At 44.5% G+C, this 22,209-nt stretch overlaps 2 protein-coding genes across 2 annotated transcripts in view; both read right to left on the bottom strand.

Annotated features, from left to right (window-relative positions):
* LOC135512160 (slit homolog 1 protein-like) overlaps positions 1 to 9,427 on the bottom strand; it is a 189,173-nt gene extending 179,746 nt beyond the window's left edge. The window contains 1 exon segment of the mRNA XM_064933877.1: positions 8,833 to 9,427. Coding sequence (XP_064789949.1) covers positions 8,833 to 9,035 — 203 coding nt within the window. The 5' untranslated portion in view covers positions 9,036 to 9,427.
* Positions 9,428 to 11,897: 2,470 nt separating this feature from the next.
* Positions 11,898 to 18,058, bottom strand: LOC135512159 (rho GTPase-activating protein 19-like). The gene is made up of 11 exons (XM_064933876.1): positions 17,657 to 18,058; positions 17,027 to 17,262; positions 16,816 to 16,896; positions 16,112 to 16,321; positions 15,477 to 15,703; positions 15,178 to 15,264; positions 14,840 to 14,905; positions 14,511 to 14,693; positions 14,097 to 14,192; positions 13,881 to 13,994; positions 11,898 to 13,408 (listed from the first exon to the last, which is right to left on the bottom strand). The coding sequence occupies exons 1-11, from the start codon at positions 17,671 to 17,673 to the stop codon at positions 13,352 to 13,354; spliced, it is 1,374 nt and encodes a 457-aa protein (XP_064789948.1). The 5' UTR covers positions 17,674 to 18,058; the 3' UTR covers positions 11,898 to 13,351.
* Between the last annotated feature and the right edge of the window lie 4,151 nt (positions 18,059 to 22,209).

Below are 22,209 nucleotides of genomic sequence, written 5' to 3'. Positions count from 1 at the left end.
ACGCTGAAAAAGTCATTATGTTTATTCCTGCCATCTGTTGAGTTCCCTGGGCTGAGTTGAGCAGAGAGAGAAGGAAGGCAGGCTGCATTGGGATAGAACAGGTTTGAATTTAGCAATATTATTATTATGTGAAATGGAATCCAGAGCGGGAGGGAGAAAAAGCAAACACTTGCCTGATGCTCACACAAAATGCATGCACACGTGTTCATATGTACATATACGGTGCATATAACATTTTAATAGCTAAACACATGTGCACATAAATACACATATTCTGCTAACACACGCATGGTGCATATAAATACACATATTCTGCTAACACACGCATGGTGCATATAAATACACATATTCTGCTAACACACGCATGGTGCATATAAATACACATATTCTGCTAACACACGCATGGTGCATATAAATACACATATTCTGCTAACACACACATGGTGCATATAAATACACATATTCTGCTAACACACACATGGTGCATATAAATACACACACACACTCCTGTTTGGTGGAGAGCCAGAGAAGCAGTGTTTGTAGCTATAGAGTCATTTGTTGTGGACAGCTTTGGGCTGGCAGGGCAGAGGACACATACTGATGGAGGGAGAGCTCAGAGCTCCTCACTGTGGGAACAAGCTGGTCATTTCAGCAGCAAGACCCTCTGTTTTGTTCAGTGAACACTGATCCTCATTACAAACAAATTAACCACTAACTGAGCAGAGACCCCCAACCTTCAGTATCATGTCACGTCTTTCCGCCCGCCCGACCGCCCGCCCGCCAGCCAGCCCGCCCGCCTGCCTGCCTGCCTGCCTGCCTGCCTACAAAGAACTACAGTTCCATGGGTTGATTGTACTTTTAACTCTGTTGATAAAATGTCCCTGTAAAATTCCACCAGAACTTTCTAGGTACAGCATGACAGGCAGGTAGCTAGATGTCTAGTTGAGTGTGTGGCACACTGCCAGCATGACCAGATTCCACAGCATATGGAGGTGGCAGCCAGGAGAGTCACAGGCCAGGAGAGAGGGAACAGGAGAAATAAAGAGGGACGAAGAGGACAGTGAGACATAGGGATACAGAGAGACAGAGAAAGCTGTCCGATAGAGAGATCAGCAATATGCAGACAGAGAGAGTTCTCAAGGGAGTGGACATGTCATCTGGGATTGTTATTCACTACAATCTGTGTAGTGTGGCCTGCAGAGCTGAGAGACACTGACCTACATAGCACAATCCTAAAGAACATGCCTGTACCAACACTACCCACTAAAGGAGAGAGAGAGGGGAGGGGGGAGAGAGAGAGAGAAACCAGACCACAGATCAGAATAACAGAAACGAGGCTGGAATGCTTCAATCTACAGGCAGAGGTCATGTTTCTCTCTCTCTCCCCGTTTCCCTTAAATGCTGCTTTCATTCTCTCTCTCACTCTCTCTCGCTCTATCAGCGAGGGACGAGGTGAGGGTCTTCGTGTGTGTGTGTGTGTGTGTGTGTGTGTGTGTGTGTGTGTGTGTGTGTGTGTGTGTGTGTGTGTGTGTGTGTGTGTGTGTGTGTGTGTGTGTGTGTGTGTGTGTGTGTGTGTGTGTGTGTGTGTGTGTGTGTGTGTGTGGAGGTTAAGGTCTGAGTGTTTTCACCTCCTGATTATTTACAGTTCTTAGTCTGTCTGGTCAGGCCTCAGGGTACTCAGTACCAATAAGGAGAAGTAAATATTCCCCATCACCGACACAAACACTCCCACAGACCATGTATATGGTGTGAAACACACACACACACACACTGAATCCTGAATGTAATTTGCAAACCTCCCATTGACATCAATATCTAGTTTAAGCAGCCAAGCAAGTATGAAGTTGACTACATCAGCAACAGATATCAGCTTAGCCCAAACATATGTCCTGAGAACCATCCTCCTTTGGACTTCACATACACAAACACTCACAAACCTTCTTACCACAACAACCTCGAGAACAGAATCCCACCACAATAAAGATAAAGGGAGATAGAGAGAGAGGGAGATATAGAGAAAGGGGTTGAAGGAAAGGAGGAGATGAGCCGGGAAAATGGTCAAATAGACAGTTAGTAATAAAACACAGATAGCATCTGCTATTGAGTGTCTGTGTTAGAGACTAGCAGACTGGGAAAACATCACACACACTCAAACACACACAGATTTTGCGGTTATGACTAGAACCACGTTCACAGTTTGGGGGTCTTTCATGGTTTACTGCTGCACGACAGGACACACACAAAGTCACACACACATATGGTGACAGGAGGTTTTACTCAGGTTCATATGGCTGAGTTATTTGGAGCCGGGTACTGTCGACACCAGAGTTGTGACTTTGATTTCCACATGCTGAAAATGTGGCACTGTGTTAGTCCCTCTGTTTGGATAAAACACAATCTACATATTTACTTGATCTATGAAGATCTTTTGAACACACAGCTCTGGTCCTGTATGACAGATGTCGACCAATGTGTTTGGCTTTGATGGGCACTGACTGATCTCTCTGTGTGTGTGTGTGTGTGTGTGTGTGTGTGTGTGTGTGTGTGTGTGTGTGTGTGTGTGTGTGTGTGTGTGTGTGTGTGTGTGTGTGTGTGTGTGTGTGTGTACGTGCGTGTACATGCGTGTGTGTGTGTGTGTACATGCGTGTGCATGCGCACAACGGATTTTCTCCAGCAGAGAAGACGCTGCACAAATGCTGAATACTCTCTGTAGAGATGGGATCATTTACTGAACCATTGCACTGATGAACAATCTTTCAAACCTGACATATCTGCACTTCAAGTCAAGAAGAGAAAAGAATAGGTTTCTCAATGTTTCAGCAGGAATTAAACAGGGAAACAAAACAACTCACACTGCACTACATTTTGTTCCAGCCCTGTAATATCAGCACAAACACTGTCTGAACGGCCCTCATACCAACATCAAGCAGTCCTCTCTAGAAAGATTAGGGCAGAAATGGTGTCGTAAAAAATACAAACCTGATTGAACAGTCTGCTGCAGGAGAAGACCTGCTTTTGTCCTCCTAAACCTCATTTATTCATTCATTAGCTTTTTTTGGCCATGGAGCTGGGATGTCTCTCTCTCTCTCTCACTTGTCAGGAGGTGGTAATCCCTTCATCACTGATTAACACCTCTGTCCCTGCCAACCTCTCCCAACCCTCATCTATCCTTCACCCCCCCTCTCTCTCTCACTCTCTCCTCTCTGTTATCACTCTCTCTCTTATTCATCCACAATACCAATCCTCCCTCCCTCCCTCCCCATCTCCCCGGAAACCCTCTCTCTATTCCCTCTCCCTCCCTCCCTCCCTCCCTCCCTCCCCATCTCCCCGGGAACCCTCTCTCTATCCCCTCTCTCTCTCCCTCCCTCCCTCCCTCCCCATCTCTCCGGGAACCCTCTCTCTATCCCCTCCCGCTCTCTCTCCCTTCCTCCCTCCCCATCTCCCCGGGAACCCTCTCTCTATCCCCTCCCTCTCTCTCTCCCTCCCTCCCTCCCTCCCTACCCATCTCCCCGGAACCCTCTCTCTATCCATTCCCTCTCTCTCTCCCTCCCTCCCCATCTCCCGGGAACCCTCTCTCTATCCCCTCCCTCTCTCTCTCCCTCCCCGGAACCCTCTCTCTATCCCCTCCCTCTCTCTCTCCCTCCCTCCCTCCCCATCTCCCCGGAACCCTCTCTCTATCCCCACCCCTCTCTCACTCCCTCCCCATCTCCCCAGAACCCTCTCTCTATCCCCGCCCTCCCTCTCTCTCTCTCTCCCTCCCTCCCTCCCTCCCCATCTCCCCAGAACCCTCTCTCTATCCCCACCCCTCTCTCACTCCCTCCCCATCTCCCCAGAACCCTCTCTCTATCCCCACCCCTCTCTCACTCCCTCCCCATCTCCCCAGAACCCTCTCTCTATCCCCGCCCTCCCTCTCTCTCTCTCTCCCTCCCTCCCTCCCTCCCCCTCCCCATCTCCCCAGAACCCTCTCTCTATCCCCGCCCTCCCTCTCTCTCTCTCGCCCTCCCTCCCCATCTCCCCAGAACCCTCTCTCTATCCCCGCCCTCCCTCCCTCTCTCTCGCCCTCCCTCCCCATCTCCCCAGAACCCTCTCTCTATCCCCGCCCTCCCTCTCTCTCTCTCTCGCCCTCCCTCCCCATCTCCCCAGTACCCTCTCTCTATCCCCTCCCTCTTTCTCTCTCTCTTGTCAAGAGTAAATTATGGATCAGATGAGCAGAGAACTGTCACTTATACCGGCTGTGGGGTGGTGCCAAAAACACTGCAGGCATCCCCTGGCACACACACTGGCACAGCCCTGGAAAAAACCTGGCCATCAAAGCCTCCAAGCTCCCCCACATGAATCTATCTATTCCATTCTTTATTATCTCACACAAGTACATACTCATAGACACACATACAGTACCAGTCAAAAGTTTGGACACACCTACTCATTCAAGGGTTTTTCTTTATTTTTTATTATTTTTATTTTTACAACTTTCTATATTGCAGAATAATAGTGTATACATCAAAACTATGAAATAACACATGGAATGACATAGTAACCAAAAAAGTGTTAAACAAATCAAAATATATTTTATATATGAGATTCTTCAAAGTAGCCACCCTTTGCCTTGATGACAGCTTTGTACACACTTGGCATTCTCTCAACCAGCTTCATGAGGTATGCACTTCAATTAACATGTGTGTCTAATTAAAAGTACATTTATGGAATCATTTTTCTTTCCTTGTTAATGTGTTTGAGCCTATCAGTCGTGTTGTGACATTGTTGGAGTGGTATACAGAAGATAGCCCTATTTGGTAAAGATTATGGCAAGAACAGCTCAAATAAGCAAAGACAAATGACAGTCCATCATTACTTTAATCTTTATTTAACTAGGCATGTCAGTTAAGAACAAATTCTTATTTTCAATGATGTCCTAGGAACACTGCCTGTTCAGGGGCAGAATGACAGACTTGTACCTCGGGGATTTGAACTTGCAACCTGTTGGTTACTAGTACAAACACTCTAAACACTAGGCTACGCTGCCACCCCGAATAAAGATCATGATGGTCGATCAATCCGTAAAAAGTCAAGAACTTTGAATGTTTCTTGCAGTGCAGTCGCAAAAACCATCAAGCGCTATGATGAAACTGGCTCTCATGAGGACCACCACAGGAAAGGAAGACCCAGAGTTACCTCTGCTGTAGAAGATAAGTTCATTAGAGTTACCAGCCTCAGAAATTTCAGCCCAAATAAATGCTTCACAGAGTTCAAGTAACAGACACATCTCAACATCAACTGTTCAGAGGAGACTACATGAATCAGGCCTTCATGGTCGAATTGCTGCAAATAAACCACTACTGAAGGACACCAATAATAAGAAGAGACTTGATTGGGCCAACAAACACAATTAATGGATATTAGACTGGTGGAAATCTGTCCTTTGGTCTGATGAGTCAAGATTTGAGATGTTTGGTTACAACCGCCATGTCTTTGTGAGACACAGAGTAGGTGAATGGATGATCTCCGCATGTGAAGTTCCCTCCGTGAAGCATGGAAGAGAAGGTGTAGTGGTGTGGGTGTGCTTTGCTGGTGACAATGTCTGTGATTTATTTAGAATTCTAGGCACACTTAACCAGCATGGCTACCACAGCATTCTGCAACAATACACCATCTGGTTTGCGCTTAGTGGGACTATAATTTGTTTTTCAACAGGGCAATATCCCAACACACCTCCAGGCTGTGTAAGGGCTATTTGACCATGAAGGAGAGTGATGGAGTGCTGCATCAGATGACCTGGCCTCCACAATTACCCGACCTCAACCCAATTGAGATGGTTAGGGATGAGTTGGACCGTAGAGTGAATCAAAAGCAGCCAACAAGTGCTCATCATATGTGGGAACTCCTTCAGACTGTTGGAAAAGCATTCCAGGTGAAGCTGGTTGAGAGAATGCCAAGTGTGCAAAGCTGTCATCAATGCAAAGGGTGGCTATATATCCATTTGTTTAACACTTTTTTTGGTTACTACATTATTCCATATGTGTTATTTCATAGTTTTGATGTCTTCACTATTATTCTACAATGTAGAATTTTTTTTAAACACACAAAAAAAACTTTGGACTGGTACTGTACATGTACGCACATACACCATCACATACAGACAGGCAGACAGGCTGTAGACAATGAATGCACATGGAGTCCATGCTTGTCTGGGGTGAGTCCAACACTCTACCGTATCCCAGAGCAGGGCATTCTCTGGCATAAAGATAGTCTTCTACTAACACTACCCTTCAGACACACACACCAGCCAAAAACACACCTCCTACGGGGGCTGAGATTTAAAATAAAATATAGGACAAAGCACACATTGTAAATAAGAGAGACAACACTGCGATGAGTCTGACCCTGAGGTGGCTGGAGGGTGGTATTCTGCTGAAGAGAGGATGAACGAGGCCAGCCCAGTCATTCCAATACCATTATCAGCTCATTGCCACTCCACACAGATAGTCCACAGTGTTATCAGAGCTGTCCAGCAGCCATAGCTGGATCCATTAGAGAGATAACACAGATAAGAGAAATAGATAAGAAGGGATGGTAATAGAGAAATAGATGCAAGCTAGGGACGGCCATTTCTGAAACCTGTGGCCATTTCTGAAACCACTGCAGGAGAAGTTGTGTGGTGTGATTTTAACACCTGGGGCTGAGCTGATCTGAGCTGAGATACAGTCTGTGGAGGTCAGAGGTCAGGGCTGATCCAAACCCACAGTGACAAGTGTAAATGGGAAACTGCAGTCAGTGTCAAGACCTCCCCCAAATCACCCACACACACACACACACACACACACATACTCACGGTCCACTGACCAACACACTGACCAACACACATCGTTCACACACACACTTTCCCCTCAAATCGCCCCAGCAGTCCAGGATTGGCCAATAAAGCTTGTCCAGACAGGCTGTGTCCCTCTAACCTCCTTCATACCTTCCCCTCTCTCCACCTGAAGTCAAAAGGTCTGTACTCTGCACCAGTAGTTGTCTACCCCAGGACCCCTCACCAATATTGCACTATTATCAGCCTTAGCGGTGTTTTCACACACAGACCCAGCGGACCAGCGGGTGGGGGGTTGACTTGTTCAATCATCTTGATGGATCACCCTATATACCAGCCCTGGATTACAGAGAGTTTATATTGTTAACTAACCAATTCATGGAGACCAAGAACCTTCTACGTGACATACACACACGCACCACACATACGCGAGCGCAATGACAGAAAACTTGAAACGCATGACTACCGAATACTAAAATCTGCACGGCATACGCACACACGGACAACTTAAAAATCTAACCGCCAAAGAGTGAAGGTCTGCCAGACACACAGACAGAAGCATTTAGAGAGGCACAGAGATCCGTCCTATTTAGCAAGACGGTTTGAAGCATGAAATCACATTACAAATCCCAGGTATAACAGCTAGTATACATGACCCACACATACATAAACTAACTGCAACACATAAAACACACTTCAGTTTAACTACGGTACACTCTTAGAGCATACGGCTGTTCATGTAAAAGGAAACCACAAAATCGGCATGTTTCCCCCTAGAAAATGTCCCAAGCGTGTGTCTGTGTGTGTGTGTTCTGTCTGTGAACACACAAGCAGCTCTGACACATGCATGCGCTACAAAAAGGTGTTCTTAGAAATGAAATATGGAGTTCATGAAATATGCAGTCAGCTCCCGCTACGCAAACGCTGCTTCTGACACAAGTGTTTCTCTCCTCTGTTCCCACAGCATCTTTTATTCATCTGAGCTATTCTAGAAGCTGAAACAGAACAATCTATTTCCCTCACCTCTCCTATCCTCCTCCTCACCACTGATTTACAGATTAATATTTCAAAAGGAAATCCATAAAAGGAGAAATCTCTTTCCATTTCTCTCACCATCCCTCCACTTTCTCCTTCCTGCCACAAGACGTCCAGCAGATCTTCTCACAGGCAGGACACACTTAAGGAGCAGATTTGCTTAATTTTCTACATGATTTAACAATTTGGGGGAGAGGGGGGTCTGCAAGAGGGAGGGAGGGCCGGTGCAGGAGGGGGAAAGAGAGAGAAAGAGAAGATCCAGTCTACAGATAGTGACTATATCATCAGGAGAATACACCGTGTCCTGGAACCAACAGAATGTAGGCTAACATTTACATCTCGTCTAGAGGGAGTCAAATTAACAATGGATTATTTTAATAGAGAAGATTGAAATAAAAAAAGATGCAAATATGGAGTGAAATTCAGCTCATAAATACATATACCATACCACCACATCAAAATAGAAGCTTACTGATTTAATCATCTCACAGTAACATTTTGCCGCATAGAAAAGGGGAAATAGTGAAGATCAACAGTCAATTGTAGTAATTATATTAAACTAATTACTGGAGCATTTCCACATTTTACGGTGAACATGTATGTATGTGTGAGCCTGTAGACATACATACACACACACACAACAACGGCAGGTATGTCAATTATGGACACATGAACGGCATACATCTACTCCGGCTCTTTCCAGTCTCTCATGCCTATTTATACCTGACTGGAATGCTATGCATGCGCACACACACACACACACACCACTCAGGGCTATTGTTCTCTCTCTGTTTCAGCAAAGTCATGTGCGCCACCACACACACAATCAGACACACAGAGACATAGAACCACCGACAGGCAGACAAATGCACACTTACAGTAAAGAGACAAACAGACAGACAGACAGACAAATAAACACATATAGTAGAGACAAACAGACAGACGGGGACACAAACACACACAGGTATTGTACAGAAGTAAATACTTACAGTCTCTCTGTGTTGCGGGGTATATTCCGGGGCATGGTTTTGATGCCCAGCCCATGGCAGTCCACCGTGGTGCCACTGCAGGTACACAGGGCAGGGCACGCGCTGACGTAGCCTGTCACCAGGGCACAGAGAACCAGCACACAGACCCAGTACCCAGGCAACCTCCCCACGCCTGCCCCAGAACAAGCTCCTCTACCGGGCATGATCTCCACAACTGCAGCCTCCTGCTTCTCAAAACCTGGCTCCAAAAAAGCCTTTTCTCTTTCTTTCTCCTTCTCTCTGCAAAATCCCCAATTCCTACTACACAATACAAGTGTTTTACAATCAGTGTGTAGGCTCTCGTAGAATGAGAAAGAAATCTCACTGTTACAACAGAAAACAGGGCTAGAAATAAGTAAATGTCCTCAGTTGTTTTCTGAAAGGCTTGATTTTCTTCTCTGTTTCTCGCAAAGGGAACTATCCTCCTCTCTCTTCTCTTTGTGGAGTTGTTCTGTTCCGCACTCGTTCGCTCACGACTCTTCTCTCTCTCTCTGTCCCGCTCTGCTCTGCTTGTCTGACTAGGGGGAATGGGGATAGAGCAGAATGAAGAAAAGCCTATCTCTCTCTCCTACACACACAGCAGTCATCCATCACAAGGAGCTACAAATAGCAGACCCCTGACTCCACCCCTCCCCCTCCCCCCCCCCCCCACACACACACACAGAACCCTGCCTGAACTCTCTCAATCTGTCTTTTCGTCCCTCATTTTCTCTCTTATTCTCACCCTCACAACTATCTCTCTGTCCTTTATTCTGTTTCATTCTCTCCCAGGCTTGCCTCCAGGCAGCCCGTATAGAGCAGAGAGCAGTAACCTGTGACACTGTTCAACCCCTGTCCCCAGTATCACAAAGGTCTGTGTAGGTGTATGTATGTGTGTGTTTAAATACATACATACAAAATGTACATTTATGACCACCTAATATAAGGACTTGGACATTAGTAGACTGTTGAAGTCCATAGTGGTGGCTAGGAGGAGGTTAGTCTCCAACCTCTCTCCAAACAATGAAATAAAGTCCTCGGTGCTCCGGCTCTTCCTGCATGCACTGTGGTGGAGCCATCCCAACGTAAAAACACTATAACAGAACCTGAAGCCCAATCTATGGCTTACAAAGAACAAGGAGGAGAAAAAGACAGAGGCTGATGGAGATGAGGTACTGTACGAACAAAAAGAGAAGTGTGTTCCGTCCTTCCTCGGCCCCACCAGACACACGTAGTAGAGAGAGAGAGTGATCCATCTGGCCCAGTAAAAGTGTCAGTGGTGTATAGATCTTCCTAACATGGGTCCTGAACACAGGGGAGAGGGTGGTGTTTAGGGCGTCTCTCCCTGTCCCTCCACACGCTTACAGAGCTGTGAATGGAATACACTCACACACCTCTCTGTTTGTCCTAGATGTGGGAAGGGACGACACCAATTTGCACTTAAGAGTACTAGCAAACAGTACCACAACTCATATAGGAAATAAAATAAGTCAACCTCAAGACTCAGGTGCATGTCTTTTTTATGTGTAGTAATTGTGAAGTAATTTAGTAGTAACTAGAGTTGGAGAAATGGAGAAAATAGAAGAGTTGTGTGAAGTTTAATTAATCTAAAACACTACTATGTATCAGGGACACAGCTTTCACTGGGGACATGTCCAACCCACATTCTAAAATTGCATTTTGGTCCCCCACAGTTTTATCATTAGAATGGGATTGGAATGACAAAATGAGGCATTGGTTTGCCTCCGTGTGGTCGGGTAGGCTGTTTGGAGTGTTTATCCGACTGGATTTAAAAACAAAAGGTTTTTGAAATAAAAAAGTTGTCTCTCCCCGGCTTCTAAAACCAAAGTTTGGCATGGATGTGTGTCTGACTGAGAATGGGCCAAACTGTGTGGAGAACACATTCTAAATAAAACCAGTTTGACCTGGTAACTATATACAGTAGTGACCATTGGTATTTCCAGCAGTCACTGCTGTCTTGTTGTGTATTTACAGGACCTACAGGAGAGTGGCAGCAGTCCCCTGCTGGAGGTCTGTAAAACCTGTGTACAACATACACAACACACACACATTAAGAGGCATGTGCACACACACACAGGTGCACTGTGTATACTTCTAATACCAAACATGCAACACAATCATGACACACACATTCCAACCACCTGCGTTGTGGATAACTTCTTAGTTCCTTTCTTTCATAACCTACTGCTTATTCACAGAATTTCCAGGAGAAAAATAAACTGCAGACAAAAATAGATGCATTTTAATTTAGACTTTTGCTCCTGGAATGTAAGGAAAGTGTATGATATCACTTCCATAAACAAGATAAACAATCTTATTGAAATGTACATTCACTTTTTCTGAACATCTCAGTTATAACAAAGTAAAATTCTACACGTTTCCAAGCTGAAAAATAAGATTTAACATTAAACATCTACTAAAGTGATTTCAGGGCATCTTTACAAAAGGCTGAGCATTTGCATCTCAAGTCCTCCATCTTGTGGTTAAAACTAAACTACACTCGGTCACTAGTTCCAGGCAGTTGAGCAGACAAAGTCAAAGAACTAAATATTCACTAAATACCTGTGAATTAAATGTTCAAACATGTACATTACATAAAACCATGCCATGTTATAAAATCTTCAATCACGGTCCATCTTCAGCATGACATCGTATCAGTTTAAAACATTACCTCTTATCAATATTCCACACAACCAATAACACATTTTACCACAAAGGAAATAAAGATGTTCGTTTCATTGTCTTTGAACAGCGGTTTGTTGCATAGCTTCCCAGTGGCGCCACTATTGATTATCAATATTTCACACAACCAATAAGAGCTCCCGAGTGGCGTCACTACAGACCCTGTAGCGTTCCCGAGCTGAATCACAACGGCCGTGATCGGGAGTCCCATAGGGCGGCGCACAATTGGCCCAGTCGTCCAGTTAAGGGGAGGATTTGGCCGTCATTGTAAATAAAAATGTGTTCTTAACTGACTTGCCTAGTTAAATAAATAAATACATTTGACCACAAAGGAAATAAAGATGTTTGTTTCATTGTATTTTAATGGCAGTTTGTTGCATAGCTTCACAGTAGCACCAATAATGACAGACATGCTGTTGTACGTGTAGTACATTCACATTGAAACAGCTTGAGACAGAATTCTGATGCTCAATAGTCAGATCAGTAGAATGGAAATGCCGCTGACATTTAAAGTTAATGTTGCCACTAGAAAAAAAGGAAATCTTGAAACAGATGTAAATTATTCACATTTCCGTAAAAATAAAAAAATTCTTGTTGGTAGAGGATTTGTGTGAAGATATGGTTGAATCTTGTCAGGATTCAGCAATCAATGTCTGACTGGTTTTGAAAATAGCTATAAAACAGAACCAATGCAGATCGGCCATGGATAAAAACATGTGATATTAAATAACAAATATTGTAACAGATTGCATAGAAAACCTTTTCTGTAACAGTATCAAAAAGGACAGATATTGCATAAAACATAAGTGCATAAAAAATAATAATACCATTAATACACATTTTGGTTGTAGTCTCAGAAAAAAAATAAAAAAATACAAAACAGTAAAAATGAAAAAAAGTATTTAAAGAGACAGAAAAAAGAGAAAAAATAAAAATAAATCAGTTTTGACAGATTAAGACCGTGGCTACAGAAACACTCCCAAACAAAGCAACAGTGAGTTCACACCAGTTGTAATAACAGCAGACCATTAGCTACTCCTACGGTCTCATTCACGTCTACTAGGTTTTCCTTAACACATGACCAGACCAGGAAAACCAGTCATAGCCCTACATACCATGTTCCAAGACTTTACTCTCACTCACCTCTCCCTCCATCTTTCTTTCACACTCATCTCTGCTCAGTCTGTCTGAACACATTAGACAATGCTCCTGCCTCCAGTCACACCAACTGGAATACATTAAACTATCTCAATGGGACTTAGGCTTAAATAAAGATTCAATTCAATATAATGCATCACACATTAACTTTACTACTTTGCTAATATCATTTTAAGGCACTCAAAACACTTTGCTTAGCTTAAACGTTTACTCCAAACCAGCGCAAACTCCCTATAAATCCAGCTTACTTCTACCTACCTGAGACAATGTTTGTCCACATGGCATGCTCTACACAGTAGGAACTAACTCAAAACACATGCAAAAGTTTAAACCACAAAAATGTGGGTTTTCAATTGGTTCTCACTGGTTTTTCTAATCATTCTAACTCCTAATTGACCAGATTGACCGAGGTGTACATGTGTTGTCTTTCCAAACAGAACAAGGAAGAGATGAAAACTAATTTACTGGTCTACATGGTTCTACTGCTTTTAAGACAACACATTATTTGGCTTGTAAATTACTTGACTGTTTAACTCTCTCAGGGTCTCGCCCTGTTTGTTAAAAGATTCATTTTAAAACCAAATTAGAGAAATGTTTTTGAGAGTGAGAGGAGAAAGTTGTGGATGAGCTGAGCTGACGACTAGACCGACGTCTCCTGCGTTGACGAAAAGCACATCCTTTTCAGAGACGGGGAATCCTGAGAGAAGAGAGAGAACAGCCTCGTGTGTTTTAGAGTTATGTCCGTTGTACTTAACCTGGGCGCCAAACTCATCCAACAATGTCACTCAAATAAACCTCATTGGGGAGAGTTGAGGGAGGGAGTTTGCCCTGTGGTTAGCCACTGGTTGGTGAGCTCATGATAATACACTCCATCCATACCACAACGCAGTAGTCATGGTTTAACTGGCTCACCAGGACTGTGGGTTGGAGCCCTGCATATATGTCACTCTAAAATGACCATATTCTACCATTATTATCATATTAGTAAATGGGGAGAACGACGCAGTCACCCACTGGTGACAGGTTTATAGCTGTGAATCATGCTGCTAACCAGGCAAACAGACGGTTTCATTTGTTTGGTTTGAACCTGAGACAAAGTAACACTTCACTATACCGTTCCTATTACGCACACAGAGTGACTCAGCTATGGAGTGATGTATAGTACTTACCCATCCAAAGCTGCTGTCCTCCTTCTCCTGTCTGTCTGCTGAGCTGCTGGATCCTGGAGTCACCAGGCTACTGCTAGACTTCTCCACCGGGCCCTGGGTACCTACTGCTCTCCTCTGGTACACACACAAACATAGCTTTCAAAATCACACATCCTGTCTAACATCTTCCTGGGATTGACAGAATATTTAGCTATTATTTTAAATAATTGACGATACCCTGATTCCTCCAAAGGAGCGTGAGCGGCGATGTTTCCTATTCGAGTACAGTGTCTGTTGGTCACTCAATGGTGTCCCAGGGATCTGCTTAGCAAACTACACAACACACAAGAACAGTGAAAGTCTTAATAATAATGACAATAATTAGGTGGGTCCGTACATTTATCCTATTTCACAAATGTGTATTATATGCATGCCTTTTTTTTTGCATAATCCACTCCCCAAGAAACCTTGAGTGGGGTCACGGCCAGCGATCAGCCATTTTCACCTAGTCGGCTCAGGGAATTGACCCAGCGACCTCTCGGTTACTGGCCCAACACTCTTAACCGCTAGGCTACCTGCCACCCCTTTGGCCAAACACTCATTATTTATGCACATTCTGCAAATACAGGTGTAGGCATGTGTGTGTCCCACCTGTCTGATGAGTTTCTTCTTCTTGGCAGACTCAGGCATGCTGCTGACCTGGTGGTAAAGCTCTCTGAGGGCCAGCTCAGTGTGTGTGTTACTGCTGGTGGTCCCGTCTGTACACGTCACAGCCCCACCAGCCCTCTTAGAGGGGGAGGGGTGAGCACCCCCACCACACAGGGCCAGGCCATCCTGGTAGGGAGAAGGGGAGTGAATTGATAACAGGTCTTCGCTGAGTTTGAGATATTCCCTGATAGAAGACATGATCGATTTCGGTTGCCCAACACAGTCAAATAGTGATCGAAATCAACTAGACAGAGTTTCTGTAGTGTACTCACCGTAAACTGGGAGGTGGTTGATCCTTTAAAATGCATGCGGGCGAGTTCTTTGACATACGCAGGAGCCTTGAGTAAAAACACAGACAATTACCACCTTTGTCATTGTTTAGATAAACAAGACTTAGACACACAAAACTCACAGGTTTCAGGCGACCAAACTGTGATTGACATGTGAAATGATTGACTGATTCAGACACAGTATTGACTCCGGTGAAAATCCCCAGACAGTTATTGTTCCAGAACCCAGATGATTGAGTGCGACAGAGGGGAGGGTAATGAATAGGGATATTGATTAAAAATGGCTACTGGAGAATGAATGCTAGCCAGTCAATTTTCACCCTGAAGAGTTTCTGTGAGTGCTTGATGAGGAAAGCCACAGAGTTGTTTAGCTTCTTAATATTCCCCTGGAGGTCACTGGCTTGCACCTGGAAAAGACACAATACTAATGAGAAGAGACAACAATAATCAACTAAAGGGAGAGAGGAATGGTGAGGGGGAGGGAGAGAGAAAGGGATTGTCTGGTTTGACATTTTACTGCATTGTTAGGAGCTAGTAACATAAGCATTTCACTGCACCCACTATAACATCTACTAAACTGTGTACACGACCAATAAACTTTGGTTTGAACAAGACGTACATGTTTGGGCCAGATGATGTGTGGAGCCACCATGGTGGCCAGGTTGATGGCAGACATCTTGTTGTTGTGCTGGTTGCGAGCGGTGTGGTAGAGCAGGTCCAAGAGCAGTTTGAGCAGACTGTAGTTGGCTGGAGGCAGCAGCATGAACAGCAGCTGGAAGGTCTCGATCTGACGCTCCTTATCCGGCACTGAAGTCTTGTTCCCCTTCTCATCAAACTGGGTCAGCTCTGGAGATAATCACTCCTATTTTCATAACGTTTGCTTTTTGGCAGACTTGCATCCCCAAATAGTTTAAAATGTAACACTTACACTGAGCATACAAAACATTAAGAACACCTGCTCTGTCCATGACAGGTGAACCAGGTGAAAGCTATGATCCCTTATTGATGTCACTTGTTAAATCCACTTCAAATCAGTGTAGATGAAGAGGAGACAGATTTTAAAACATTGAGACAATTGAGACATGGATTGTGCATGTGTGCCATTCAGAGGGTAAATGGGCAAGATAAAAAGATCCTGTGGAATGCTTGACACCTTGTAGAGTCCTTGCCCAAACAAATTAAGGCTGTTCTGAGTGCAAGGGGAGGGGGTGTACTCGTGTATATTTAGGTTATATGGCTTGTTGTGTATGTTACCTGCTATCTTCAGATAGGCGTGGTAGTGTCTGTGTGTGAGTAGGGGTTCAGGCAGCTCTCCTAGGAATGCTTTAAGCAGGGTGGCAGCATCATTAGGATGGAAGTCCCCAGTCTCCAGGTCTATCTCTGTCCCGGCGTTCAACATCTCTCGCAGGGCCGCCTGCCGCAGGCTGTGGCCTGGCACACGGAACAACCCCTCCACATGGAGGTCTGAGAGAGAGGGATTACAGATGGATAGAGATAAGGGGAAGAGATAATTAGGTGTATGAGAGTGAGAGACGCAGTGGCGAGTGAATGGGGGGGGGGGGCAAACAGAAATGCAAAATAGAGGAGAGAACAGACAGAAACAGAAAAAAGGAGAGAGTAAAGTGTTTTCAGATGAATTATTGACTCCCCTGCTCTCTCCCAGTGTCCACTTTCAGACGTTGACATCACTAGAGCAGGAAATAGACCATGAGCTCATACCTACTCACTCATTCAGCGCTCAGACTTAAAGACGAGATATTAACACTAGACAGACTGGGCCAGAAAATAACACACAGAACGCCTATTAGGTGCTCCTGCCAGGGTTGAGGACAGAAATAGGACATGAACTGGTAAAATTAGAACACTTCTATAAAACATTGAGAAAGCAAATGATATGTTTCTTTCTAGATGCAGGCTGAAAGGTGAGCTTGGAAAGATGGCATAACTGTAGAACTCACTCTTGCTGAGGTATTCAATCAGCTGGTGGATCTGTGCTATGCCCTCCTCCGTCAGAGGAGCACCAAACACCACTCCTTTATCTGGAAATCACCACAAAAAAAGATGTGTAGTGAATGGACAGCACAGGACATTTGAAATGCACAGACTGCAAACCACACAAAGACCTCAGTGTGTGTGTGTGTAGAGTACACAACATTATGGTTAATTCACCTTTGCGTTTGAGGAAGTTGAAAGAGCGTAGGAAGCCTGTGTGTGCTGTGGGCAGTCTGGGGTCTGCCTCTCCTGTGAGCTGGGCAAACTCATCCCCTGGCAGGTCTATGAGCCTGGTGATGTTACTGAGGATCAGCTCGGTGAACACCTGGGGACGCTCATGTTTCAGACGCTCCACAAAGAAGTCTGGGTTGAAGATGACCGGCTGTGGTGCAGGGTCCTGAGAGGTCACTAGACTGCACACGGTCCACCCGGGGTGGGAGGGGAGAGAGTGGAGACAAATAGTCTGGTTGTTATTGTTTAGTAGCTAATTAACTACTTAATGTTACCTAAAAAATAATGTTCAGGTCTGATGTGTCAAAGAGCCAACAAGCAACTAAGTCTTGGAAGTACCAATTTGCAAACCCATTATAACGATCAAGTATGTAGCTGGATAGTAACGAACGTAGCTAGCTAGATGGCTAGGGAAGTTAGCTAGCTAGTTGCTAGTAAAATCTCTCTCCAGCCGGTTGCGTAAAATTAGGCGTATCTGAGAGACAGCAACAGTCATATCCACATAATTAGTGTAATTATGTTATCATGCATAGTGCAAACTGTTTGGCGGTCACAATTGTTAGATGATATACCTACCTTATGTTTTCGTCCATTTTGAATCTTCCGCTGTTCCATTCCTTACCCCGCCTCCTTGGATGCTGAAACTACTATCAGCACCACAGACTGAAGGGGTAACCCAGACACCTCAAGGGCCATAAATCTGACGCATCTGTTAAGAATGTTTTTTTCACCACCAAACATGGTAGTGAGAGGAAGTCCATTCGCGGGTCGTTGGAATGGATGGAAGTCGGCTAAACTGGTCCAACGTTCTGCTAATTTTCTAATCGATGAAACATCTGATCTCAATTAATTTTTATGTTCCCCAACTAAAATGTGTTACGAACACAGTGCACTAAGGTTTATATACTTGACACTTTTTCCCAAATTATTTTTTTAAATTGCTGTTTAGGAGTGCACGGTCGAAATTAGTTTGTGTACACACGCACTTCACAGAGGAGGCGTTCCTTAATGGAAATATGCAAATATATGCTACAACGCGCCAATAGGATCTCGATAGTTCGTGATTCGCTTTACCCACCTCCTTGCTTGTTCTGCTCACAATGCTTCATTTGCTTCCACTGTAAACGACACAGATGAACTATCTTGGGTTAGTTAGAAATATCTTTGCTACCACTGGACCCAAACCTTTTCGGTGAGGTTCAATGGCAGATGGCATCCAATGTATGTTGCATTACCGCCACCAACTAGATTGGGGTATAAAGCCATTATATTTTGATCCACACAATGATTTAATTTTTGTTTTTATCCTACCACCTAAACAGAGGAGGCTGGTGGGAGGAGCTATAGGAGGAATAAATTAAACGGTATCAAACACAGCAAACATATGGAAACCACGTTTCACTTAGTTCCATTTCAGCAATTACAATGAGCCCATCCCCCTATAGCTCCCCTCACCAGCCTCCACTGAATCTAATCCTTTAGGTGCCAAAAGGCATTAAAAGACTCTCAGCCCATGAGAAACAAGATTCTCTGGTCTGATGAAACCAAGATTGAACTCTTTGGCCTGAATGCCAAGCGTCATGTATGGAGGAAACCTTGCACCATCCCTACGGTGAGGCATGGTGATGGCAGCATCATGCTGTGGGGATGTTTTTCAGCAGCAGGGACTGGGAGACTAGTCAGGATCAAGGGAAAGATGAACGGAGCAAAGTACAGAGATCCTTGATGAAAACCTGTTCCAGAGCGCTCAGGACCTCAGACTGGGTCGAAGGTTCACCTTCCAACAGGACAACGACCCTAAGCACACAGGCAAGACAACGCAGGAGCAGCTTTGGGACAAGTCTCTGAATGTCCTTGAGTAGCCCAGCCAGAGCCCAGACTTGAACCCATTTGAACATCTCTGGAGAGACCTGAAAATAGCTGTGCAGCGACGCTCCACATCCAAGTTGAGAGAGTTTGAGAAGATATGCAGAGAAGGGAGAAACTCCCCAAATACAAGTGTGCCAAGCTTGCAGCGTCATACACAAGAAGACTCGAGGCTGTAATTGCTGCCTAAGGTGCTTCGACAAAGTAAAGGGTCTGAATACTTATGGAAATGTGATTATGTTTAAAAAATACATTGAATACATTTTCGAAAATGTATAAAAACCTGTTTTTGCTTCGTCATTATGGGATAGAGGGAAAAAACAATAATACATTTTAGAATAAGAATAACGTAACAAAATGTGGAAAATGTCAAGCGGTCTGAATACTTTCAAAATGCACTGTATGAACACTGAGAATACAACCTTACTGAAGCATATCACTTGTTGACCTATCCCTCTGTTGTACACAGATCCACTATTCAAGGTCATCCTCTCAGGATCCCTCATCCTTAACCCTTCCTCCTGTTTTCTTCACTCCCAAATGGATGACAACTTCTGTACTACTCTGACCACCTCAACCTGCCTCTCTCACAACGCACACTTCCTTTCCCCAGCTACATGGGCACTCCTACAGTTGACACACACAACTTGTCCCACCAAAACATCACATCTGTCCCATGCCCTCCTGCACACTATCACATCTTGGAATGTCCATCCTACACACTGCTGCAACTGACCATACAGGTGGAACCTGAAACACTGCAGTGGGTTCTGCACAAAAACTCTAACAGGATAACTTAATATATCCTAACATGACTTCGTTGTCTAAAGACTGACAGTGACTCCTTCACTTCCCCACGCTCACTACCAGGTCTGGGTCGCACCAAATGGCAGGCGTCACAAACACTGGGAATCTTCAACTTCAATGCCTCTACCTCCGTACTTAACACTACCCCAGAAATCACTCGTCATGAAATTCAACCTCTGCTTTCCTCATTCTCTTTGATGCATTCTTCCTCTCTTTCCTCTTCCATTCCTCACCGTGGGACCAGAAGACTGTCTCCTGGAGGCAGGAAGTTCCCACACTCATAACAGAAGTTCATGGATTGTGTGTGTGTGCCATTCAGAGGTTGAATGGGCAACACAAAAATATTTAATTGCCTTAGAATAGATAGGTGCCAGGTGCACCGGTTTGTGTCAAGAACTGCAACGTTGCTGGGTTTTTAACACAACAGTTTCCCCGCTCTGTGTATCAAGAATGGTCCACAACCCAAAGGACATCCAGCCAACTTGACAAAACTGTGGGAAACATTGGAGTCCACATGGGCCAGCATCACTGTGGAACGCATTCGACACCTTGTTGAGTCCATGCCCTGACGAATTGAGGCTTTTCTGAGGGCAAATTATATTCTTATCGGGGCCAAATTGCGTTTTTTGTTTGACATTCCCTTCTAACACGGCCCATGATCAGAGGGGAACAGAAAGCACATCCATGCTCAAGAGAGTCTTAGGTTTCAGAAATAGGGTCATAATAGCTTATAACCAAAACTGTTGAAATGCTAGAGCGAAATTCATTGGAGGAAAATATATTCAACATGGCACATTGGCTTCAGAAACTGCCAGACGCTTCGTTTACCACAGTGAGAGGAGGGTTTGGCCGGCAGGGATGTCCTTGTCCCACCGCGCTCTAGCAACTCCTGTGACGGGCCAGGCGCAGTGCACACTGACATGGTCGCCAGGTGTTTCCTCCGACACATTGGTGCGGCTGGCTTTCGGGTTAAGCGGGCATTGTGTCAAGAAGCAGTACGGCTTGGCTGGGTTGTGTTTCGGGGGACACGAGGCTCTCCGTACGGGAGTTGCAACGATCAGACAAGACTGTAACTACCAATTGGGGGAAAAAAGGGGTAATAAAATAAAATAAAAAAAGTCTGTCCTTGGTTGCAACACTCACTACTGGAACCAAAATCAGCACAATAACTGTTCGTCGGGAGCTTCATGAAATGGGTTTCCATGGCCGAGCAGCCACACACAAGCTGGAGCGACGTAAAGCTCAACGCCATTGGACTCTGGAGCAGTGGAAACACGTTCTCTGGAGTAATGAGTCACACTTCCAATCAAATCAAAATACAAACCAAATTGTATTTGTCACATGCGCAGAATACAACATACAACAACCTTACAGTGAAATTCTAACTTACAAACCCTTAACCAACAATGCAGTTAGGAAAACATAAGTTAAGTATCAACTAGATCCTTTACTAAATTCAACATCTGGCAGTACGACAGAAGAATCTGGGTTTGGTGGATGACAGGAGTACGCTACCTACCCGAATGCATAGTGCCAACTATAAAGTTTGGTGGAGGTGGAATATTGGTCTGGGGCTGTTTCTCATGGTTCGGGCTATACCTCTTAGTTCCAGTGAAGAGAAATCTTAACGCTACAGCATACAATGACATTCTAGACAATTCTGTGCTTCCAACTTTTTGGCAACAGTTTGGGGAAGGCCCTTTTGTTTTTCAGCATGACAATGCCCCATTGCACAAAGTGAGGTCCATAGATAAATTGTTTGTGAAGATCAGGGTGGAAGAACTTGACTGGACTACAAAACCCTAACCTCAATCTCATCGAACACCTTTGGGATGAATTGGAACACCGACTGTGAGCCAGGCCTAATCACCCAACCTCACCCTAATGCTCTTGTGGCTGAATGGAAGCAAGTCCCCGCAGCAATGTTCCAACATCTAGTGGAAAGTCTACCCAGAAGAGTGGAGGCTTTTATAGCAGAAAAGGGGGGGGGGACCAACTCCATATTAATGCCCACGATTTTATAATGGGATGTTCGACGAGCAGGTGTCCACATACACTACATGACCAAAAGTATCCGTTCTCCTCTACCTTTCCTTTCCGGCAAAGTATCAGGATGTTGGCTGTGGATTTGAAGCTGGATTTAGAGAGCTGAATTTGAAAACGGAATCTGAGAAGTTGAATATATGGAACTTTGAATAACTTCAAAAGATGGTTTGTAAACTTGATACAGACAATGAATACAATATCTACCATAAATATTCATGTATTTCAGGATTTGAAACTGAAGTATAAGTAAAATGTATGAATTCAATGATTCAAGTTGTGCCTTAAACATAAAAAAATATCAAACTCAATATCCTAAACCAAATTCAAAATGATAAAATTCAAATACAATCTCTGTTGGCACTGAAATCACTCCATACCATAATCGGCCACTGACTCTAGAAGATGAACCA

Source organism: Oncorhynchus masou, chromosome 24 (genome assembly GCF_036934945.1).
Source record: "Oncorhynchus masou masou isolate Uvic2021 chromosome 24, UVic_Omas_1.1, whole genome shotgun sequence".
NCBI lineage: Eukaryota > Metazoa > Chordata > Actinopteri > Salmoniformes > Salmonidae > Oncorhynchus > Oncorhynchus masou.
The sequence above is the reverse complement of the archived record's forward strand: the minus strand, read 5'-3'. Positions and strand labels throughout refer to the sequence as shown.